General features: G+C 37.1%; 2 protein-coding genes across 3 annotated transcripts; both read left to right on the plus strand.

Annotated features, from left to right (window-relative positions):
* Window positions 1-309: 309 nt before the first annotated feature.
* On the plus strand, window positions 310-8,839 carry cdk20 (cyclin dependent kinase 20). 2 transcript variants are annotated; one of them, XM_067414388.1, is made up of 8 exons: window positions 310-598; window positions 691-804; window positions 1,321-1,509; window positions 1,614-1,735; window positions 3,537-3,599; window positions 6,480-6,603; window positions 6,693-6,848; window positions 6,935-8,825. In XM_067414388.1, exons 1-8 carry the CDS (start codon window positions 524-526, stop codon window positions 7,124-7,126), a joined length of 1,035 nt encoding a protein of 344 aa, XP_067270489.1. In that variant the 5' UTR covers window positions 310-523; the 3' UTR covers window positions 7,127-8,825. The 2 variants fall into 2 exon arrangements, with proteins under 2 accessions (XP_067270489.1, XP_067270490.1); XM_067414389.1 differs by lacking the exon at window positions 691-804 and having other exon boundaries at window positions 6,935-8,839.
* A 1,511-nt stretch (window positions 8,840-10,350) lies between these two features.
* Window positions 10,351-23,582, plus strand: gata1b (GATA binding protein 1b). Its single transcript, XM_067414387.1, has 5 exons — window positions 10,351-10,669; window positions 14,243-14,698; window positions 19,239-19,384; window positions 19,752-19,877; window positions 22,210-23,582. The coding sequence occupies exons 1-5, from the start codon at window positions 10,468-10,470 to the stop codon at window positions 22,501-22,503; spliced, it is 1,224 nt and encodes a 407-aa protein (XP_067270488.1). The 5' UTR covers window positions 10,351-10,467; the 3' UTR covers window positions 22,504-23,582.
* Window positions 23,583-25,680: the final 2,098 nt, after the last annotated feature.

Consider the following 25,680-nt stretch of genomic DNA (forward strand, 5'->3'; position numbering starts at 1 on the left):
CGACATATATCTGACATATGAATGTAAATCAGCTCAATGAATAGCAATAAATGAGCTAGTACTTAAGTAAGCGCAGTCTATTCTGATTGGTCCATCTAGACTGTTGCGTTGAGAAAAGTAACGTGCCACCAGACTGCTCCTGTTCTAATTATATTAAAACATTTATATATTTCGATTAAAATAAAACGTATGGAAAATTATAATTTGCTCGTTTTAGTAGGAAAATAAATAGTTTGGTCCACCTTTATTTACTGATGATAAATCATTACGTGGTCGTTTTAATACGATTTTTGTCTTCGCTAGCTTGCCGTACAGAAACGATCTCCATGGCAACAGCCATCAGCTGCTGCGTAGTGTCGCCGGATTCTAACACAAATGATCTCTGCTAAGCAATCCTCCATCTCGCAATGTTTCCCTTCAGTTATTATTTAGTGCTTATATGTTGCTGAATATGTGCTAGTGTGTGAATGGAAAACAAAGGTAACGTTACGTTTCTGCTTTGCTAGCCGGCTAGTTGTCCGTTATGGATCAGTACAGTATTCTGGGTCGGATTGGGGAAGGAGCTCACGGAATTGTTTTCAAAGCCAAACACATCGAGGTAAGACTGTGTTAAAGGACAACAACAACTGTTTCTTACAACAGGTCGCTGTCTGCATGCTTCTGCACCGCTTTATCTGTCGATGTGTTCAGACAGGAGAGACAGTGGCTTTGAAAAAAGTAGCTCTGCGAAGACTTGAAGATGGGATCCCAAATCAGGCCCTGAGAGAAATCAAAGCCCTGCAAGAGATCGAGGACAACCAATATGTGCGTGAGATTGAGATATACTGATCACAGACTTGTGTAGTAAAGATAATCTCCTTTGCTCACATTGAAAAAAGTGCTTTGGTAATCGTAATCGTGACATAAAAATACGAAATGATGGCATAACGTTACTAAGTCATGACTTAGTAGTTGAAATGATGATAGACTAAGTCAAAAGAATGAGAGTAAGTTAATCGGAACTATGGCGATTTAAATTATGATATTAAAAGTCATATTTATGAGATTAAGTAAACCGTTATTAAGTCAAAAATCATAATTGTCTATGTCATAATTTTGACTTTCATCTCAAAAAGTTGAGATTTTTATCATAATACAAGTATTTTTTCATAATAAAATACAATTATGGACTAAATGTTTGTCATAACACTTTTAACAAAGCATGATTTGTGGTGGAAATGGGCTTCAATACTATGATGATTTGGAGATCCACAATAATTATTTATATTTTCATCATTTGATGTAGGGTTACTTTTATTTCTGTTTTGATCATCTCTATAGGTGGTGAAGCTAAAGGATGTCTTCCCTCACGGCACAGGCTTTGTCCTGGTGTTTGAGTACATGTTATCTGATCTGTCAGAAGTCATTCGGAATTCCCAGCGTCCTCTCACCGCATCTCAGGTCAAAGGTTACATGATGATGCTGCTGAAAGGAGTGGCTTTCTGCCACGAGAACTCTATCATGCACAGGGTGAGACTGTGTTCCAGATATTATCAGATTTGTCGCTCATATAAATCTGTGCTTTACATGTTTCATTTTTTATCCGTGCTTTAAATGTTTTTTTGTGTGTGTAGGATCTGAAGCCTGCAAACCTTCTAATCAGCTCAACGGGTCACCTGAAGATTGCTGACTTTGGTCTGGCGCGGCTCTTTTCCAATGAAGGAGATCGTCTGTACAGTCACCAAGTGGCCACCAGGTGACAGTTTACTTAAAGGGTTTGTTCACACTAAAATGAAAGTTAACTCACCATTTCGGACCACAAAAAAAGAATGAAAAGAAAATGCCCTGGCAGTGAAAAGCGACCAGCATTAAGCTTTAAAAAAAGACACAAAAGTATCACAGAATAATCCCATGTGACATGTGCCTTATATCCTAAGTGTTCTTGGGGTATACGATAGAGTTTAATGAAAAACAAACTGAAATTGAATGTATAATTGAACAAAAATCCTGATTTTGGCTGCTGTGCACGGAGCGCGTTTATAGTCACACTTTATTAGAGCCACAGTTCACTTCGTCTTGCCCAGAAAAGCACACAAGTACATACAATCTACACTATGTTGCCAAAAGTATTGGGACACCCCTACAAATAATTGAATTCAGGGGTTCCAATTACTTCCATGGCCACAGTTGTACGCTTCTCCAAACATTTGTGAAAGAATTGGTCGCTCTCAGGAGCTCAGTGAATTCAAGCGTGGTACCTTGATATGTTTCCACCTGTGCATTAAGTCCATTCGTGAAATTTCCTCACTACTAAGTATTACACTATCAACTGTTAGTGGTATTATAACAAAGTAGAAGCAAGTGAGAACAACAGCAACTCAGCCACGAAGTGGTTGACCACGTAAATTCACAGAGTGGGGTCAGCGTATGCTGAGGTACACAGGGCGCAGAAGTCAGGAACTTTCTGTCAATAGCTACAGTCCTTCAAACTTGTATTACCAAGTGCAATGCAAAGTGTCGGATGCAGTGTGAAAGCACGCCGCCACTGGACTCTAGTGCAGTGCAGATGTGTTCTCTGGAGTGACCAATCACGCTTCTCTGTCTGGCAATCAGATAGATGAGTCTTTGGTGGTTGCCAGGAGAACGGTTCCCTCCTGACTGCATTGTGCTAAGTGTAAAGTTTGATTGAGGGGGGATTATCGTGTGGGGTTGTTTTTCAGGGGATGGACTTGGCCCCTTAGTTCCAGTGAAAGGAACTCTTAATGCTTGAGCATACCAAGACATTTTGGATAATTTCATGCTCCCAACTTTGTGGGAACAGTTTGGGGATGGCCCCTTCCTGTTCCAATATGACTCCGCACCAGTGCACAAAGCAAGGTCCAGAAGAGTTGAAGCTGTTATAACTGTAAAGGGTGGGCCAACTCCATATTAAACTCCACAGATTAAGAATTAGATGTCTTTAAAGTTCATGTGCATGTAAAAGCAAATGCCCCAAAACTTTTGGCAATATAGTGGATGTACTCTCTTCCCAAAGGTGAACATATCATATCATATCATTCACATTTATCTACTGTCATTCTGACTGTCAGCTGACAACCAAAGTTTCGGTATGGCGATATTACATGTAGTGTTACATTAATCTTGATTTCTCACAGCTTGTGTCCTTTTTCTGGGTAAGTCGGAGTGAACTGAGGCACTAATAAAGAAGACCAACGGCCAAGGTCGGGATTTTTGTTAAACAATACATGAAATATGTGTTCGTTTTTCATGAAACCCTTTTGTATACTCCCAGAACACTTGGAATATATATGATGTGTTGCATGGGATCATTCTGTGATACTGAATCTATATGGATGAGCGTGAGCAGCAGGACATTTATTCTGAAAAAGAAAGAATAGCATTTTGCATTAGACCTTATAGAGTAGATTAGATCATTTTCATTTTAAGGTGAACTATTCTTTTCAAGCTTCTGTTAAGCCATCAGTAATCTACATTTTCTAGCTTTAAGCCAAAAAATAAAGCTTTAAGCTAAAACTATTTGTTGTGCTGTGTTTCAGATGGTACAGAGCACCAGAACTTTTGTATGGTGCCCGAAAATATGATGAAGGAGTTGATCTCTGGTAAGAAATTTTTGTTTGTTCTTAAAGTGAACATGAGATCAAAATTGACTAATCTTATTTTTTATGGAATATTGCAGTGTTTATTATACTTAATAAACATTGATTGTGCCCTGCCCTAAGTTTTCAAGAAGCTGTTCCACTTAGATATACAGCTCTGGAAAAAATTAAGAGACCAACATGGATTTCTCAATGGTAAGTGGTCTCTTAATATTTTCTAGAGCTGTGATGATGTGTTTGCACAGTTTACATTGCAAATCAAGTGAAGTGTTTCATATAAAAAAAAATAAAAAAAAATGCAATAATCATTTAACAATTACCCCGGCACACCTGCATGTAATGATAGGTGTGTAGAAGAAAGGCCCAAAAAAAAACAAAAAAACATTATCAGTACAAATCTGCTTTATTTCGGTTCCATGACCTTCGTCAGGCATAAATAAATAAACTATTCAAAACATAATTACATTCAATACATCATTATCCTCATCATCAGCATCATCATATAAAGGGTTACATGGAGATTTACATGATGATGATACAGGATTTAGTCTCCTGATAGTGATTGATAATTGATGGATCTTCGCAGTGATTGGTCAGGAGTTGATTGTAAATGTGATTGTGCTTTGAATAGTTAGTGTGTATGCTTAATGAAGGTCATGTATAGTGTGCTGATAGTGTGCAGGACTTTCTTTTGTTTTTAAAAATTGAATACACATTCATAACACTAAATATTGTTATATTACCTGAAAAACAAAAAACAAATTAACACTGCTGTGAGGGTGCTGATAATCCTACGACTTGATGGAGTGACGGCAAATTTCACATCTTACTCTCTTTTTACCAACGTAATCTCCATTTTTTCCCCTGTTTTGGAAAGTCGTGGAAACAATCACAGATTTTTCTTTTTCTATTGTCACAAATGTAAATACAAAGTTTTTATTTGGTATCATCTCTCTCACACTCATGCCACGATTCAATATATTACAATACTGAACTCTCAATACAATTTTATTGTGATGCTCCAAGACGTATGGTAAAAGGTTAAAAAAGCTTTTACTCTTGATTAAAAAGCTAGATTTGGTATGACATTGGGGTGGAAATGAATAGGGTTTGATGTGGTGCTGGTAACCCAACGCACAGGACAATGGTAACACCAGAATACAAATATTCATGATTCTGAAGCTGAAAATACAGAATTGTTATAGAAGAATATGCCTGCACTCTGTCACTGACCAGATACATTTAAAATAATATAGGACAATTTTTACTGGTAACATGAGACATTATTATAATTAGCATTATCAGAACCCACAAATATTCCCCCACTGCCTTATTATACATTATATTTAACATTATATATATATATATATATATATATATATATATATATATATATATATATATATATATATATATATATATATATATATATATATATATATATATATATATATAGTAGTTTTGTAGTACTGACACTAAAACTTTCTCACAGTGATTTTTATTTTGGGTGAACTAAACACACTATACATTATCACTATCCACCATACATATTGTTGCTTTTTTATTGCGATATATTGTCATTTGAGGTCTGCATTTGATCGTTTTTTTATACCTTTATAGCATTTAGTTTTTATTAGTTCTATCTATTTCTCTCCATTTTATAATAATTACTGTAAAATATCCAGTGTGTTAGGGGTTTTCAAACTAGGGTCAGGGGCCCCGCAGGGGTTTTCCAGAAGGTCATAAGGGTCCCCAGAAAATTTGAGAGAATGAAAAGACAAAGCAAAAATGGATAAAGTCTACTGAACAATCTGTTTTATTTCTAAATGTCTGTCTCCTTTCTTGCCACATAGGCTACTTTCCAGAATTGTATATGTTTGCTTTGTATGTTTCCAGTGAGTTTTTTTCACTATAGTCCCTTTATCTCGCTCACTGGGGTTGTAAGACAATTTTCGTAACGCAGTATGTAAGCTGCTTACTATGGAAGCCCATTTCCGCCACTAAAAAAAAATATATATATATTAAGAGTAATTGCGACTTTTTATCTTGGATTTTTTCCCCCCAATTGCGAGTTATAAAGTCAGAATTCTGAGATATAAACTCGCTATTGTGTGATATAAAGTCACAATTCTGACTTTATTTCTCAGTCAGAATTGTGACTTTATATCAAGCAAAGTCAAGTTTATATCTCAGAATTCTGACTTTATAACTCGCAATTGTGTGAAAAAAAGTTGCAATTGCTGTTTTTATTTTTTTAATTAGTGGTGAAAACGGGCGTGAATACATACATTTATTTTAAAAATTTTGTTCTTCAGGTTTTTACATCCAACTTTAAGTATAGCCAATTATTATTTTTTAAAGCAATATTTTGTATTTATAATGTCACTCAATTAATTTTAAATATAATTAACAGTTTAAATGTTTTTTCCCCCCATAGGCCTACATAAAAATAAATGGATTTTAGGAAAGGGGTCCCTCATAAAAGATTCATTTTATTTGGGGGCCCTTGGCATCATAAAGTTTAAAAACCCCTATGTAAATTCATGACTTTCTAAAACACCCATGTAATAAATCAAATGTTTAAACAAACACTTTATTAAAAATCACTGGACTACTACATGAAAAAAAATCTGCGTTATGGAAATCTTCGTTTTCATTTTGGAAATTAATTTGGTTGAAATCAAAATAATTAAATCAAGCAAAATTCTGACCAAATGTCAGATATCATAATAAATTTAATTACAATCATATTAGTATGAATCTCTACTACTAAGTCAATTTTGTGTGTGTGTGAATGTTCTCTCTTTCCTCAAGTTTCACTAGATGGCAGTAGTGCTTATTCTACATTCAGCTGGTGTCACTGTGTCTTCTGGCTTGTTTCAGGGCAGTGGGCTGCATTTTCGGGGAGCTGCTGAACAACTCTCCACTTTTCCCCGGAGAGAATGACATTGAGCAGTTGTGCTGTGTGCTCCGAGTGCTGGGAACTCCCAACCAGAAAGTTTGGCCAGTGAGCTCTCACTTTACATTCGCTATGACATATGACATGACGCACAACTGTTCTCCTAAAGGTTCTGCCCGTGTGTGTATCAAATCTAGGAAATAACAGAACTACCAGACTACAATAAGATCACATTTAAAGAAAACCCACCTATTCCTTTGGAGGAAATTGTACCTGACACGTCACCGCAAGCTGTGGACCTGCTGAAGAAGTTCCTCGTCTATCCTTCCAAACAGAGGATCAGTGCTAGACAGGTGCACATTTGAAGTTTTGTACAGATTGATTCGGCCAGTCATGTAACTCCAATGACACTTATATAATGCCCCGTCTGATTCCTCAGGCTTTGCTCCATCCGTATTTTTTCACGGACCCTCTCCCGGCACATCATTCAGAGCTGCCCATCCCACAGCGTGGAGGAAAACACTCTAGACAGCGCATGCAGCCGCCTCACGAGTTCACAGTGGACCGACCCTTACACGAGAGCTTGGTGGATCCGAGCCTGATCCAAAGGCATGCGTGGAGTTGTTTATGACAGCGATATGAGCAGAAATGTAGGGTTTGTGCTTTTTCAAATCAGGACATGGCCCATTAAGTCATACTCATTTATTTCATGTTTAAGGACGATGAAAAAAAGAAATAAAATGTTCAAAAGTATTTATTATAATATAGAGAAATAGGCTATATAATAAATATATTTTAAGTGAATTGCAAATGGCATGTTTATTATGGCATAAAATAATGTTTCAATTTGTATGGCACATTTTACAATCCGCTTGCTAGAGGAGTACTTTATTTGAATTGATAGCATCTCAAGCTGTATTACTTACTCCACTTCAATGGAACTGCAAAATAATCTTTTTGCAACTACCATTAACCTTATCATTTACCACCACCAAATGTAAATTTGGGTTTTTTTTCCATTAGACACAACTTTATACAGTGATCCAGACAGACACAAATGTACTACAACAGGTCTGGATATGCAGTTTAGCGCCAACACTCTTTAGGGTGCCAGGTTTTTGAGTCAAAGGACAATTTGGCAGGTAACTAGTTTTGAATCGCACACTACCGTTCAAAAGTTTGGTGTCAGTATGACTTAAAAACATTTTTTAATACTTTTTTATTCACCAGGAATGGATTAAAATTAAGCAAAAGTGAAATCAGCACTTTAAGCAGCACAGCTGTTTTCATTATTGATAATAGTACGAAATGTTTCTTGAGCAGCAAATCATCATATTAGAATGATTTCTGAAGGATCACGTGACACTGAAGACTGGAGTAATAATGCTGAAAATACAGCTCTCCTTCACAGGAATAAATTACATTTTAAAACGAATTCAAATAGATTTTACTGTATTTTCGATCAAATTAATGGAGCTTTGGTGAGCATTAGAGACTTCTTTCAAAAACATAACAACAATATTATCATATCCAAACGTTGAATGGTACAGTTGATATTAATATAGAAGCGTTCTACCATTCAAAGGATCATTACATTGTTGAAAAGCTGTGGAGGAACCTAGCCTTATCAGTGAACATGCAAACACCTAGCTTCTATTAATAGTGCTATAAGCAGTCCAATCATTGTTTTATAGATTTTTCTTCATTTCTTTAACCACTAACAGTCATAGTGGTGAATCCCTTGTGCAAATACAACATCACACAACCTCTCCCTCAAAGGTGAAGGCAAATAGTTTAACTGTAATGTGAAATGAACTGCGGTTAGGGCAAATCAAATCCAAAGAAGAAAAAAATAGAAGGGGTTCATATCTGTCATTATTTTCAGTCTGTTATACTTACATTTTTTTTAGCTAAATGACACACTCTATAACACTCACAGCATTATTTACCACTCTAATTTCCCTTAAAACCGAACGAACAAAAGGAAAGGAGGCGGTTCGCTTTGATTAACAAATGACTTCCACAGCACTGCTCTGTCTGCCTGTGGTCAGGCTTTGCGCCTTTACAATGATTGCAGCATTTGTCTCTATTTGCATCAGTGAAATCAGCTCAACTGTCCTCTTGTGTTACATATTAAGCTGTGCTTTGCATCTTTTATTGGCTTCACTTTCCCTTTTGTTCCATTAGTGGTTTGGTTTTTATATATACATTTTTTAATAGTAGGTTAAAATCTATAAATCCATACAGTAAGTTAAGTTAAAGTTCAGTCAAAATGTAAATTTTGTCGTTTACTCACCCTCATGTTGTTCCAAAACTATGTTTTTGTCCATACAATAAAAGTCAATGGGCTCCAATGTTGTTTGGATGCCAGTATTTTTCACAATATCTTCTTTTGTGTTCTGCAGAAGGAAGTCAGTCATACAGGTTTGGAACATTAGGGGGAGTAAATGATGACAGAATTTACATTTCTTTATATATGTTGTGTTTATATTTTTATATTTTATGTAAATTTTAAATACATTTTTAGTTATTTAGTTATTATCTTATTATTATATAATGATGGTATTATATTATTATATACAATTATATATTATTATCTTAATTTTATATTCAATTTTCATACTTAGGTTTAATTTAGGTTTTCTTTAGGGTTTTTTCTCTCCAGGTAATAATTTTAGTGCTTCAACTTATTTCAGTTTTTTGCCAAAGCAATATTTCAACATTTTCAACTAATATTTATATATATATTTTTCTGCTTTGTTTCAATTAACAGAAACATTTGTATAGCCTAAATACACTATTATATACACTGTTCCACAGAAGAGAGAAATTAATAGTTTTAGTTGGGATGTATCAGACATACTCAATGCATTTAAGTACTCTTCCTTCCTCAGAAACCTTCTTTAGTAGATCTAAGTAGTTGGTCTTGGTCTTTTTGCTTTTTGTTAGACCTTTGCAGACTTATGCTACATTTTTGCAGACTTTTAATATATTTTCAAATTTTGTGGGATATTTCCAGACTTTTTGGTGCACTTAGGAGGCACCCCATTTGACTCCGCCCACTGTATCCACATGTTTAACCTCAATCACCAACAATCCCAGAGCTCAGAAACCTTCAAACATTAAGTTGTGACTCATCATCGGTGCTCACTTTCATCACAGACACCTGTCCTGCAGATTGAACAGATAAACTCAGGTATGCCTCATTACGATCTACATTACCATATCTCCAGCCGGAGGAGCAAATCAAACAATGCAAGTGATGCTTATCTTGTTTTTAGAGTCATTGGTTGTAAATATGATTTCCGCAACACTTTAATTGACCTTGTTATCTTTGTTACATGTGCTACCTGTAGTCTCTATAGTTATTACTATTAAATGATGCATAATTACATGCAACTACCCTTTCTCCTAACCCTATAGTAAGTATGTAATAATGTAGTTAATTCTTATCACTTAAATGTATAATTACACTGTAATAAGGAACACTGTAACATTTTTAAAATAAAATGTAACAATAATTTCTGTGAAATGGCATTGCTGTAGTGTTTTATCTTTGACAATTTTTTTTATTAAAGATGGAAGGGTTTGTTAGTTTTTAAAAGTATTGATTTTGTGAGAATCTGATTTTTAAAAATAAATAAATATGGTCTTGTGTACATATAATAAATGTTATTGTGATTGCAATTTCAATGAGAATGTATTTCCGAAATGTATTCATATGTATTTTTAAATTCTCTTTAAATTTATTGTATTCGGTTGCAATTATAAGAACTATTAAATATACATAATGCTATTTTAAATGCCGTCTTGTTCTCATTGACACAATTAAGGCATCATTTGGAAACATGCAAATTCAAGAATAAAAATATATACATATACTAAAAATATTATGTACCCAAAGATTGTCCATGTTCATTCAATTCACATAATAAGCATTTTCCTTTTCATGCAGTACAAAAGGGGTTCCTGATGGACATGGAGAGCTCCACTGAGCAGATTCGCTGGGCATCATCAGAGGTGATGCCCACCTACCCATCTGACTCCAGTTATCTGGTCCACACTGAGGAGGGCCCGTTGTTCCCCTGCACTGACGCAGATCACAGCGGCCTGCCTTCTGTGTTCACCAGCCCCATCCATGGCCGCCCGTCTGGAGCTTTTCATCACAGCCCAGGTCAGTGACCCAGCACACCATCAGCATGAAGTACAATAGCTACCGTTCAAAAGTTTTCTGTTTGAATATATTCTAAAATGTAATTTATTTCTGTGATCAAAGCTGTATTTTTCTAGCCTAGAAATCAAGACGCACCCTAGCGGCAGCAAATCTAATCTGCCGCGAGTTCTAGCAACTCTCAATAAACTTCCGAGCTGTAAAGACCAAACTCTGGTCGGGCCAATCACATCATGTATAGAGTTGGTGGGCGGGGCTTAACATAATGGCGGCCGAGTTGAGCTTGCGTGCTTCTAGTACACACAGAAGCTGGAGAACAGCGGTCTTAGTGGCATTCTAAAACGCTTAACGTGAAAAACGCTTAACGTGGCTTAATGCACTAAGACAGTGTTAAAAACAGAGCACACCCAGGAAACATAATGCTTATGAAGTATACTATGCACAAAAAATCAGATGAGCCCAGAATATGAATGCAACGGTTAATAACACTGTCTTAGTACATTAAGCCACGTTAAGCGTTTTCTTATAATGGTTTTCTCTGGGAGAAAAATGCTTAACGTGTAATTAAATGCGTTGCATTCATATTCTGGGCTCATCTGATTTTTTTGTGCATAGTATACTTCATAAGCATAATGTTTCCTGAGTTTGGTGTGTTTTTTAACAGTAGTCTTAGTACATTAAGCCACGTTAAGCGTTTTTCACGTTAAGCGTTTTAGAATGTCTTTCGAATCAGCTTTGGCCGCGACTCTGGAAGACTTGGAGTTAAGCTTTTCTCCGAGAAAAGAACAAAGAACGGCACTGAAGTCATTCTTAAAGGACAACTCCGGTGAGAAATGAACCTAGGGGTAATTAACAGATGGTTACCGAGTAGATCGTTCTCTGGGATGCGTTTTCATGAAAATTGAATGTAAAGAGTTTTATCTTTAAAAACAGATTAGCTTATAATGCTAGTCTATGGGGCACAGGGTAGACACAGGGCGGTAAAATTAAATCGCTAGTTAATACCACTAACAAGGCTCAAAATAGCCTCACACTAACACGGCAGCATAATGAGGGTCCCTACATGCAAACCGAAGCATTGAGAACTTTGTAAGAGTACAAACAGTTTAGTAAGAAGATACTTTATAAACATAGTGCCTTACGCGTTCACGGACAGGCGCCATCTTGGAAAACAGTCTCGACGAATCGATCCACGAGCTGTGGAAGTGAGCTGGTCGATAGGAATTAAGTTTGTGAAATGTAATAACATGGACATTTTTATTTTTATTTATTTATTTTCTCTGTTGTGTTCAGTGTTTTCTTCCGGAAACAACGGACCATATGAGATTCCAAGTCACAGTTCATCACTTAGCACAGCGTTCGTGACTCGATGAGTCGAGACTGTTTTCCAAGATGGCGCCTGTCCGTGAACGCGTAATGCACTATGTTTATAAAGTGTCTTCTTTTTGTACTCTTACAAAGTTCTCAATGCTTCGGTTTGCATGTAGGGACCCTTATTATGCTACTGTGTTAATATGAGGCTATTTTTAGTCTTGTTAGTGGTATTAACTAGCGATTTAATTTCACTACTCTGTGCCCCATAGACTAGTGTTATAAGCTAATCTGTTTATAAAGATAAAACTCTTTACATTCGATTTCAATGAAAACGCATCCCAGAGAACGATCTACTCTGTAACCATCTGTTAATTACCCCTAGGTTCATTTCTCGCCGAAGTTGTCCTTTAAAAAGAAAAAATGTGTTTGGAGTTTTGCCGACCGGATACGGCGAATATTTAATCTTTTAACGAGCTCCGCTTCACCTTCGTTGCTCTGGTTGGTGTAGCGCTATCCTGTCGCGTGCAGAGGGAGTTTAAAAGACAACCGTTTATCCTGCCCCTCGGATTGAGCCCTGTCTAGGGTGAGTTTTCAGACCAAACATCTTGATGTGGGTCTGGCTTGTCAGGCTAGTATTTTTCAACATCATTCCTTCAGTCTTCAGTGTCACATGATCCTTAAGAAATCATTCTGATATGATGATTTGCTGTCTAGAAACTTTTATTATTATTATCAATGTTGAAAACAGCTGTGCTGCTTAATATTTTTGTAGAAACAGAAATGCATTTTCCCAAATTTTTGGAGGAATAGAAAGTTCAAAAGGAGAGCATTTATTTGGTAACTTCTGAAGTGTATTTACTGTCACTTTTGACCAATTTAGTGCATTCTTTCTAAATAAAAGTATTACTGACCCTAAACTTTGGAACAATAGTGTATACTGTACTGTGGCAATGAATAATTAACATATTCATATATATCAATATTCTTACATGATAACGTAAAGAACTAACGTAAAGCTTATCAATAGTAAAACAAAGGACTTTCTAGTACAGATAAATTATATTTAAATATATAAATAATTGAATGTGTGAGCTAAATTGTCTAGCCAAAAATTGAGTGAAACTAAAACTTTTGCCCATTTAATTGGGCTTTTAGAATTTAAAAGATAATTTCTATAAATAGAAGAGATTTTTCTCATTACAGTAATTTTGATGCACCAGATGTTAAACTAAAACTAACATTTTGAAACTCATTTCATAACTTAAGCAATATAGGTAGTTATAGTAAAGTTATATTTCAAATATATTGTCAAAGACTGTGTTGCATCTCTTCAGAAGGACAAATGAGCTGTAACCAGTTAACCTAAACTGAATGCCATTGGCTGTTTTAAAGGGTTAGTTCACATAAAAATAAAAATTCTTCAATTAATTCCTCACCCTCATGTTGTTCCAAACCTGTAACACCTCATTCATCTTCAGAACACAAATGTAATTTTAACTTTATAAAGAAATCCGGGAGCTCTCTGAGCCCTCCATATACAGCAATTTAATGAACACTTTCAAGGTTCAGAAAGGTAGTGCAGACATCATTAAAATTGTCCATGTGTCTCCAGTGGTTCAACCTTCATTTTATGAAGCGACAAGAACACTTTTTGTGTAACTTTTTTTTTTAACACTTTGGTTCTAGCCTGTGCCAGTCTCCTATGCAGTTTGCGTTGTGAATACAGTGCAGTTCCCTCGTCGTCATCACACACACGGGTTGTGGTGATCAGAAGATCTCCAAAGCGGTGCACTATAGCGTAATATGCTTAGGAGACCGACACAGGCTAGAACAAATTGTTGAACAAAGTCTTTTTTTTCTATCAGATTTAATCAGAAATATCTTTTCATTTGTGTTCTGAAGATGAATTAGGTTTTGCAGGTTTGGAACGACATCAGGGTGAGGAATTAAGGAACAAATTCATTTTTTTTGGTGAACTAACTCTTCAAGTATAAGATTAGTACAAAAGTGATTCAGTTGGCTTGTTGACTCAATATGAGGAAATAATCACATTTTTTTTTTTTTTTTTGTATTTTGATGTGCAAATACTTTCCCATATATACTTACTCCTACCAGTTTGCATTTACATTCATGCAGTGTAACATGCAGAGAAGCACTTCTGTCTCTGTGATGCGATCAGAATGCACTTATAACTCTAGAAACATGTAATTTTCCTGATTTGTGTTCCTTTTTTCATTGAGCGAAATACACTCTCTTCCTCAGTGTATCCCGTTTACTCCTCTCCATTCCTCGGCAACCTGTCCTGGCTTGAAGGATCAAACGGATCATCTCTAACGAATCTCTTCCCATCATCCCCATCGTCCTGGCATGGCAGTGCATTTTCCAAGACGTCGTCCCCGTCCTTCCATGGCTCCACGTCACTCGCCTCTGCCAGACCGCCTCGTTCTGCCCTTCCCTCCCCTATCCTGGACCAAAAGGAGAGTGGGAAAGGAGAGAGATTGAGTCCTCCTGGAGGAGGGGAGGCGTTTGGTGGGATGCTTCCTCTGAACCCTTCAGTGAGCGGTGTGTATGCTCATACACACTCCTCAAAAGCGCACTCGCAGTCAATGGCCCACTACAGTCCCTATGGGAGCTTCACGCAAGATTACAACAGTTCAGTTTTCTACGCACCCTCATCCTCACCGAAATTATGCAGCAAGGTGCCATTCTTCCCTTTAGGTGAGGAAATATCATAACGGGCAGGTGATGTGGGGTGGTGCAGTGTTGTGGTTAAAAATGTTTTATCCTTGAATCAAACCTTTCATGGTGTGATTCATGAACTGTAGCATTTTGGGGGGTTTTCAATTATATTTTATTAAAGTGCTTTTTTGTATATTACCTTTCATATAGTGTGTAAACTGTTTGTGAATGTAAAAGGTCTGCTAAGATTCAAAGATCAAAGTTCACAATAAGTTGAGTTATTGTCTCCCATAAGAAAGAATCGATCGCGAACCGCCTGAAACCAGTCGTCAGTAATTCAAGTCTTACTTCCTGCTCAAACCTGGGTAGGTTTGAAACACATTTGCCCAATGTCTGCCTTTGGTCTTGATTGTCTACCCTCGGACAATGTCTACTTTGACCTGCCCTCAGAGAGTTTGGTTCGTGTTGGTGACATGCTGCAGTTTTCAGCACTTCCAATGATTAAAAACTCAAACTGATATGGTAAAACCAACAGCATTGTTACTGTTCGTATCACTGGAGCAAGTGCTGTGGAAGCCTCCGCAAGCTGAAATTCAGATATGATCATGAGCGTTAAGTTTATGACACTGTAAGTGGTAGACCAATCAAAACAGACTGAGCCATCTGACCAATCAGAGCAGAGTTGGCTCTCAGAAAGGAGGGGTCCTTGATCGAACCAGTTTCACACACTTTGAGAAAAGAAGTGATGCTGCAATGTATATAATGAGAATTCGTTTTTTAAATTAATTTATTTATTTATTTCACTTTGGATGCATTTGGACGACACCTCCAAAGCAAAATTAGGAACCTTTAAAATGGCATTCTAACGAACAACACAAAGTACAGGACAATTAACAACTTTCCCATCCCAACATATATAATATATACACTTTGAAAATAAATAATAATACAAATTCTTGTATTTTAGTGGGGAAAAAGTATACTTTTTGTATGTATATATATATATATATATATATATATATATATATATATATATATATATATATATACAAGAATTGTATAAGGGAACGTGGGGGAGAGGACGCTGGCGTTGTCTGTTCGCCGCTTCTCCACCCACAAATCATGTTAATGTACTATTAGATTTAGATTTTATTTTATTTTCTTATGTTTGTGACTAGTCTAACAGTCAGAGCTACAATTGGGGCTGTTGCTGATTGCTGGCAGCCACTGAGAGGACATTGTTCGTCGTTTCGCCGTTTTCCACTGCTTCTCTAATGTTTGTGTTTGAATTGCTGCGGTTGGTTCTGGTTTGGAGGACATTTGATGTTTCTCGCCGCGACTGCTCACAGGTGGTCTCCCTTGGGCTTAAGCTGCATGGTGGCTGAAGTTTGCACCGGGCTAGCGTCATCTGGGCCATCGTAATCGGCGTCCGGCATGATGTTGGGATGTTCCGCTTCTCGGCTGCGCCGCTGTTCCGTCCTGCATTGCGGCCGTGGAGCGGCTTGGAGCCTTGGACTTCTGCGCCGACCCCGGTGTGTCCACAGAAGTGCCCGGAAAAATGTTCTGCCTCCTGCATGGTGCTGCGGCGATCCCCATCGTTTGAATCGTCATGAAGACCCATCATCTGGTCTTCAGCTGTCGTGCCTCGGCGATGTCATCAGGACACACTGCCGCTGGGAGAAATTTAAAACATGGAGTGGACCACAGTGTGCTGCGGAGCTAACAGAGACTTCCACCATCAGCTGTTTTCTGTCCACCATCAGCTGTTTTCTGTTCACCATCAGCTCTGTTTCTGTTCACCATCAGCTCTGTTTCTGTTCACCATCAGCTCTGTTTTCTGTTCACCATCAGCTCTGTTTCTGTTCACCATCAGCTCTGTTTCTGTTCACCATCAGCTCTGTTTCTGTTCACCATCAGCTCTGTTTTCTGTTCACCATCAGCTCTGTTTCTGTTCACCATCAGCTCTGTTTCTGTTCTGTTTTCTGTGTTGGTTGATTGTTTGTAGTATTCTATATTTTTACTTGTTATTCTTTTTTTTGTTTTGTTATTTTTTCCCCCCTTTGTTGCACTTTGAGATTCTTCGGAATGAAAAGTGCATTATAAATAAAATCTATTATTATTATTATTATTATATACAAAAAGTATACTTTTTCCCCACTAAAATACAAGAATTTGTATTATTATTTATTTTCAAAGTGTATATATTATATATGTTGGGATGGGAAAGTTGTTAATTGTCCTGTACTTTGTGTTGTTCGTTAGGATGCCATTTTAAAGGTTCCTAATTTTGTTTTGGAGGTGTCGTCCAAATGTACAAGAATATACAAGAATTGTATTTTGTTCATCATTATATATATATAATGATGAACAAAAAAATGAAACCGAAAGTTTCTTCAGTGGTTCTTTGCAGGTTCTGGCCCACCTGAAGTGTTACTTTTACCAGGTTTGTTTTTCTGATGTAGTAAGACCGTGACCGTGATAATAAAACGCCAAAATCACTTTTCCCATAGGAAACCTTAAAGAAAATGCTTCATTAACGGAATTGGAGAACTATATTCAATATACACCTTATTCATGTACAGGCAAGCAGACGAGAATATGAACGCAACACATTTCAAGCTTTAAGCTTGAGCTTTCATTTAAGCTTTTTCACATAGAAATCAATCATGTATTTCAGATGGACATTATTTTCATAAATTGTTTAATTTATATTTGTCATCATCAATAAGGTCTGTATTGAATTTTGTATTATTATTATTTTTATTTGTAAATCCCTCTCTTAGTACATTAAAGTACAACTCAAATTTTTAAGTTTATCTTGATCGTTATATCTTTGTGAGTACAGTCTATAGAAAAAAAAAACCGAACCGGATTGGTGCTTGCAACACGGAGTTATTACAGTTAATGCCCAGAGACCCCACTCAGCTAAAACAGCAGCTTTGGGGGCATAAACGTAAAGGGTGTCTTTGTGCCTCTTAACAGACACAACATGCAATTAAAATGTCTGTCCTACAAGAACAGGGTCCGTACATGACAACGAGATGAGTTTAGCCACTTAGCCATTGTTTAAATTCACCTAAATAGTGTTTTAGACAGCTAGCTGTATCTCGCGCTGAAGTCCTGTGGGAGCTCTGCGGTAGCCGGAAAAAAGGCAAATAGTCCAGTTGGGAAGAGTGTCTTGTATATGAAGAGGCTCTGCTCATCGGCTCGTCGGTTCTCAGTATCGAACATGTCCGAAAAAAAACTGTTTTCAATTCTTTACTGCTGATCCGAGAACTGCTGCATGCTCAGTTACTCGCGCATGCTCAGTATCAGCTGCTCGTGAGTTCATCAGATCTCTCAGCAAAACATGTCTCAGTTCAGTGAACGGTTGGAGTTACAACATATAATTCAAGAAATTAGTTTGTTTCTATTCTGAGGGACTGTCGGTCATGTCAGAATGTGAGTAACTAAAGTAACGTGTGTGATCAGTGCTGATTTGAGACGCGAACTGCTTAGAACGATTCCGTCCGATTTGGTGAACTGGTTCGCCCGGTTCACTAAAAAGAACCGGTTCAAAAGAACAATTCGTTTGTGAACCGGACATCACTAGACTGATGATCCGATCGGGCTCAGAAGGGAAGAAGAAATGGTTCACGTTTGTGCCTTTCTGAATTGTGGCAACAGAATGCGAAAATTTGCAGTGAACGGTTTGACAAGGATGACACAACACACTTACACAGACACAACACAGCTCAACGAGGCTGGTTGAAGAAAATGCCATTCCGTGGTCGAAGACGGGTGCAACCACTGTGGAGGTCATTTAAACTTTATTTATCCTTCCATTTAGGCACACACGGCTTGAGGAAAGATGTGCAGTAATAAAATAATCATGCTTTACACACACAACGCTCTTCCCAACAGGACTATTTGCCTTTTTTTCCGGCTACCGCTGCATTCCAACGGGACTTCAGCGTGAGATACAGCTAGCTGTCTAAAACACTATTTAGGGGAATTTAAACAATGGCTAAGTGGCTAAACGCATCTTGTTGTCATGTAAGGGCCCTGTTCATGTTGGACAGACATTTTAATTGCATTTTATGTCTGTTAAGAGGCACAAAGACACCCGTTACGTTTATGCCCCCATAACTGCCGTTTTAGCTGAGTGGGGTCTCTGGGCATTAACTGAAATAACGTTACAGGAAATTTTCCGGCACATCCGTGTTGCAAGCACCAAGGGCACGTTAGGGCAAGTTAATGTCCTGCTGTTTTAAGTGATTGAAAAACTTCTGGCAGGTGCTTTATAACTTAGACCTACCTTTTAAAAGGTGATTTGAATAATTGTGGTTTGAAACATGTTTTTTCCTCCTGTTTTTTTGTGTCAGTCACATCACTGGAAAATATAGCAGTACATAGATGGTTTACTAAAGAACCAAAAATTTTTTTGAATGTTCTTTATGGAAATTAAATTGGTTCTTGAATGAGATCAGTCAGTAAATATTTTTACTGGAACCTTTAGCGTGTTTGTTTCATCGTGTATTTTTGTTCACATTGGATGATATGCAAATTAAACATTATCTCCAATCTGTTGTGGTGACAGAGACGCGTGAGTGTGTGAACTGTGGGGCCACAGCCACCCCTCTGTGGCGGCGCGATGGAACGGGCCACTACCTCTGCAATGCCTGCGGACTGTACCACAAGATGAACGGACAGAACAGGCCTCTCATCCGACCCAAAAAGAGACTGGTACACCTCACAGATACTCAGTTCAGTGATACTCAAGAGAAGCTACTTAGATAGAAGTCTTTTAAGTCTGTTCCCCCAGGCTGCATTTATTAGATTTTTTTAAATATAATTTATTCCTGTGATCAAATCTGAATTTTCAGCATCATTACTCCAGTCTTCAGTGTCACATAATCCTTTTAGAAATCATTCTAATATGCTGATATTCTCTTAATATTATCGATGTTGAAAACAGTTGTGCTGCTTAACATTTTTGTGAAAGATCAAAATAACAGTGTTTATATGAAATGGAAATCTTTTGTGACGTTACTGTCACTGTTGATAAGACGTAGAGTGACTGGCCTTCGTCTCTCTCTCTCTCTCTGTATAGGTCATCAGTAAGCGAATAGGAACTCAATGTGCGAACTGCCAGACCTGCACCACCACGCTGTGGAGACGCAACGCCAGCGGAGAGCCCGTGTGTAACGCTTGCGGACTCTATTTCAAGCTTCACAATGTGAGCAACTTCACTCTCTTCACTTGTTTGTATTAATAATGCCACAATTATGTTCAGTAAATTTACTAAAGGCTGTATAATTGCAGTGGACGAATTTGTTGAACAGTTGTGTCACACACAACCTAGCACAACATTTTTGGCAGCATTTGTGCTTTTACCTGATTTGCATAACTTCTTTTTGTTTATCCAGTGCTAAAACAGTGCAAAAAAAAAAGAAGGAAAAAAAAAGATGTTACTTCCTGTAATTCTATGACACTTTCAAAATATTTCGACATGTCAACGACATGTCAACTAACAGACAAGGTCGTTTTTTTTCAACTTAGTTTGTGACTATTTTTTTGAAATTATATTTGGTACAGCTAATGGCACGGGAATCACACACCGCAGATTTAAAGGTGCTATTTGTAATTTCTGACTGTACTTAAGCATAAAAATGAGGCAATCGATTAATCATATCCAAAATAACGTTTGTGTTTACATAATATTTGTGTGTGTGCTGTGTATTATGCATATATAAATACACACTCCTTCATGTATACATTTAAGAAATATTTGCTTTTATATTATTTATCTTATATACATGCATGTGTGTGTATGTATTTATAAATACATAATGATTAATAATAAGAGATTTTATTTATAACGCACTTTTCATTCCAAATAATATCAGTCCTACAATGGAAAAAGGAAAATAACATAAATGAATGAAACTTTTATTTTGGATGTGATTAATCATGATTAATAGATTGCCCAGCATTAAAGGGTTAGTTCACCCAAAAATTAAAATTATTTCATTAATTACTCACCCTCATGTCGTTGGACCTTCCTTCATCTTCAGAACACAAATGAAGATATTTTTGTTGAAAGCTGATGGCTGAGAAAGGCTTCAGAAAGGCCTCCATTGGCATTCAGTACATTCCCACTCACAAGACCAATAAACGGCACTAAAGACGACATTACAAAGTCCATCTCACTACAGTGGCTGTACAATAATTTTACAATGCGACGAAAATAGTTATTGTGCGCACAAAAATCTAAATAACAACTTTATCCACCAAGTTATTGACGTGAACTTGCGCATGCGCGAGAATATGACGCAGCTCCGCCGTTCGAATACATGACCCGGAAGAAGAGGAACGCCGCTATCACGTGAGTTCACGTCCCAGACCTACACGGAAGACAATAACTTGCCGGATAAAGTTGTTATTTCGATTTTTTTGCGCACAAAAACTATTCTCGTCGCTTCGTAAAATTATTGTACAGCCACTGTAGTGAGATGGACTTTCTAACGAAGTCTTTAGTGTCTTTTATGGGTCTTGTGAGTGGGTCAGTGGGAATGTACTGAATGCCAATGGAGGCCTTTCTCAGCCATCAGCTTTCAACAAAAATATTTTAATTTGTGTTCCGAAGATGAACGAAGGTGTTACAGGTGTCCAACGAGGGTGAATAATTAATGAAATAATTTTCATTTTTGGGTGAACTAACCCTTTAACTCTTTCCCTCCCAAACACGGAAATTTCCGTTATTTGTAAGAAAACGCTTCCAGGACAAAAACTGAATAGTCGGATGCTATTGTGCATCTTCTGAATGAGTACTGAATCTCCTGATCAAAACACACGAGTAAGATGCAGTAAAACGAGCGATCGCATGTAATCATATGCATATGTAAAATAACGCGATCATCCTCATTAAACAGCATATGAATCAAAACTATCTAACGTTACGGAATGAAATGTAGACCCAGGACGAGCTTCAGGACTGTGCAAGCATTAGGGGTGTTGATGGACTCGATCTCCTCCATCTGTGTTTAAGCAAGCGTTCGGGGAACGAATTAATAAAAATATCATGATATGTTTGTAAATGCTAAGCTAAGGGAACATGCTAAGCTCACATACTTGCTTCTCTGAAAAGCAATGCTACAGCCAGTTATTCTACTTTGATATGTGCGTTTCATGTCAGAAAGTCTGTTTTTGTTTTGGTCTGTGTGATTCCGCCCCCTGCCAGTTTACCCAATAGCATTTCAACACCCCGAATTGACAGTTGGTAAAAAAAAAAAACACAGCAAATACACAACCTAAATAGCCTCAGCATTCATCTAAAAATCTGAATGAACGAGAATATTAAAACGCGCATACTGTAAATCAACTCATCAAATTACAAGTATGTAAATCTTGCGTGTCCTCAATCTGGCAAACTGCGTGTGCGTTGAATCTGAGGAAGACCGCAGTACCCATTTTAACAACTAGCTGTTAATCTTACATATTGCACCTTTAACTGCAATTTTGCTATTTTTTTAATTGTGCTTAATATTTTTTTCAATCCTAAACATCAGGAGAACCGACCACTGACTATGAAGAAGGAAGGCATTCAGACACGCAACCGTAAAGTGTCCAGCAAGACCAGGAAAGGGAAGAAATTTAGCATGGAAGAGGAGAATTTCTATTGTGATTTTTCCAAGAATCCTGCCTCTGATCAGTGTTTCGACATGTATTCTCAGAGTCCAGGAGCTCTGAGAGTCTATAGTCATTCTTCCCATTCACTGCCGCCCACAACTGCCTTCCCAAGCCATGCCACCCTGCCCTACCCATACCACCCGTCGGCTGCCATCTTACCCACCCTAATGTGAGAGGAACTGGACAAAAGACTCACAACCGAAGATACTCAACATAAACATACTTGAAACCTTTACAGATGTGGATGCAAAAAAATCAAAATGCCTTAAAGATATTTGGAATGGCATTGCATTACAGACAAAATATCAAGCAGGTGGCATTTATTTTAAATAAAGACACAAACACACTTCTCAAAAGCATTATGACACTCGTGTTTGTAAATAATTTGTGTAATAACTACATGAAAGTGACGTTTTAAGAAAAGTGCATTGTCATTTGTTTGCAGAAGCCACTTTTGCTGCTAACGCAATGACATTCAGACATACACTATTATACACAAGTTTGGGGTCAAAGAAATGAATACTTTTATTCAGCAAGGATGCATTAAATCGATCAAAAGTGACCGAAAAGGCATTAATAATGTTACAAAAGATGGCCCCACTTTATATTAGGTGGCCTTAACTACTATGTACTTACATCAAAAAATAAGTACAATGTACTTATTGTCTTCATATTGTATTGCAAAACAATTAAGGGAAGTGTCAAAAGGGCATTTACAAATGTAACTACAGAAATTAATTACAGATGTAATTACATGCAGGTATTTAAAAAAATGTAAGTACAATGTAAAATCATGTATATACACAATAAGTGCATTGTATCATCTGATTAATTAAAATGTTAGTACATAGTAGTTTAGGCCACCTAATATAAAGTGGGTCCCAAAAGATTTATGAAAATGTATTTAAAAAATGCTTTTCATCATAGAATCCTGGCTCCTACAAACATATTAAGCAGCACAAATATTTTCAACATTGATGGTAATGAGAAATGTTCCTTGATCAGCAAATCATATTAGAATGATTTCAGGAGGATCATGTGACATGGAAGCTGAAAATTCAGCTTTGCTCCATAGTAATACATTTTCAAGTTTTATTCAAAATATTTTATTTTGAAATACTATTACTGTGTTGTACTTAATTTTGTAATAAATAAATGCAGCCTTGGTGAGCATAAGAGGCTTCATTCTAAAATTACTCTCCCCTAACATTTGTACAGTAGTTATATATATATACTACATTTATCTTTTCAGTGTGTAACCACTTTTCATTAACCATTTTTAACATTTGTAATTGTTGAATGTTTTACAGAAAATGAGTGATAAAAGTTTATGTAAACACCATTTCTTTTTGCATTTGAAGTTTTATTTATATAGCACCTTTCCATAGCTCAAGGCCGCTTTACGTTGTGCATCACAATACATTTGCACACACACGCTGCAAACACATACGGCCGCATATAGCCACATAATCCAAAATACATATTAAATAGATATGTTTCAGATATCGTGAAGATAGACAAAGATGAAATATTACGAAGTGTAAGGGGCCGTGAATTTCATAATTTAGGGGGATTTACATAAGAAATGGTAAACAAAGTTCTAGTTCTAGTACTTATACACTCTAAAAAATGCTGGGTTAAAAACAACCCAAGTTGGGTTGAAAATGCACCGACCCAACAATTGAGTTGTTTTAACCCAATGGTTGAGTTGTTTTAACCCAGTGGTTGAGTTGTTTTAACCCAATGGTTGAGTTGTTTTAACCCAGTGGTTGAGTTGTTTTAACCCAGTGGTTGGGTTAAATGTTGCTTAAGACAACCCAATTGCTGGGTAAGAACAACTCAACCATTGGGTTAAAACAACCCAATTGTTGGGTCGGTGCATTTTCAACCCAACTTGGGTTGTTTTTAACCCAGCATTTTTTTAGAGTGTAGCCTATATAGTTGTGAAGTAATCCATTTAAACTCTTTGCAAATTAAATTTTATTCAAAATATGCACACATAAAAATGTTTTTCTAGTCACAGTCAGTTTGTCATTTAAATGATTGCATATTTCCAATTCACAATGGTGAAATTAGATTTTTAAAAAGTAGTTTGCACCACTGTATATTATGGTGATTTGTTAAACGTATCCATTGTAAAACTGTTGTCAAATATTCAATTTTTAGCTATTAGCTATATTATCACATACACACACTCTCCTCAATGCAAGACACATGAAAGTTTGCTAAAAAAAAAGCCACCTGAAGGACTCAAGATGGTGAGAAATAAGATTCTCTTGTCTGATGAGACCAATAAAGAACTTTTTGGCCTTAATTCTAAGCGGTGTGTGTGGAGAAAAATATCACCTGTCCAATGCAGTCCCAACAGTGAAGCATGGTGGTGGCAGCATCATGCTGTGGGGGTGAGGTGTCAGCTTCAGGGTCTAGACGATCCTGGTTGTAATCGAGGAAAAGATGAATACGGCCAAGTACAGAGATATCCTGGACGAAAACCTTCTCCAGAGTGCTCAAGACCTCAGACTGGGTTGAAGGTTCACCTTCCAACAAGACAATGACCCTAAGCACACAGCTAAAATAACGAAGGAGTGGTTTCACAACAATTCTGTGACTGTTCTTGAATGGCCCAGCCAGAGCCCTGACTTAAACTCAATTGAGCATCTCTGGAGAGACCTGAAAATGGCCGTCCACCAACGTTTATCATACAACCTGACAGAACTGGAGAGGATCTGCAAGGAGGAATGGCAGAGGAACCCCAAAATCCAGGTGTCAAAAACTTGCATCTTTCCCAAAAATACTGTGTATTAGATCAAAAGGGTGCTTCTACTCAATACTGAGCAAAGGGTCTGAATACTTAGGACAATGGGAGTTTTTCAGTATTTCAGGTTTTTACTTTTTTAATAAATCTGCAAAAAATGTCAACACTTCTGTGTTTTTCTGTCAATATGGGGTGCTGTGTGTACATTAATGAGAAAAAATTAACTTACATTATTTTAGCAAATAGCTGCAATATAACAGAGTGAAAAATGTAAGGGGGTCTGAATGCTTTCTATACCCACTGTATGTGAAGCTTTAGCTCAATACCCCACTGATCATTTTTAAAGCATGTTAAAATTGTCACTTTTTGAAGGTGGATGGGCAAAAACGCACAATTTGTGTCCCTTTAAAATCAAATGAGCTGCTGCTCCCAGTCCCATTTCTAGAAGAGGGCATTCTTTAAGAGCTCAAGTTAGCTCTGATTACCTCAAGCAGACACACATTCAAAATAGACTGTTCAGCCTATGTTCAAAGCGAAGTTGTACATCGATTAGCATGATCTGTCATGATGATCTATAATTCACTCATGTAAGAAC

The sequence above is a fragment of the Pseudorasbora parva genome, chromosome 13 (genome assembly GCF_024679245.1).
Source record: "Pseudorasbora parva isolate DD20220531a chromosome 13, ASM2467924v1, whole genome shotgun sequence".
Classification (NCBI taxonomy): Eukaryota; Metazoa; Chordata; class Actinopteri; order Cypriniformes; family Gobionidae; genus Pseudorasbora; species Pseudorasbora parva.

Coding starts and splice junctions, on each gene's coding strand:
- gata1b (XM_067414387.1), top strand. CDS start 10,468: ATGGACATGGAGAGCTCCACTGAGCAGATTCGCTGGGCATCATCAGAG. Junction 14,699..19,238: donor GGTGCCATTCTTCCCTTTAG/GTGAGGAAATAT, acceptor TTGTGGTGACAG/AGACGCGTGAGTGTGTGAAC. Junction 19,385..19,751: donor TCCGACCCAAAAAGAGACTG/GTACACCTCACA, acceptor CTCTCTGTATAG/GTCATCAGTAAGCGAATAGG.
- cdk20 (XM_067414388.1), top strand. CDS start 524: ATGGATCAGTACAGTATTCTGGGTCGGATTGGGGAAGGAGCTCACGGA. Junction 1,510..1,613: donor AGAACTCTATCATGCACAGG/GTGAGACTGTGT, acceptor TTGTGTGTGTAG/GATCTGAAGCCTGCAAACCT. Junction 6,849..6,934: donor AGAGGATCAGTGCTAGACAG/GTGCACATTTGA, acceptor CTGATTCCTCAG/GCTTTGCTCCATCCGTATTT.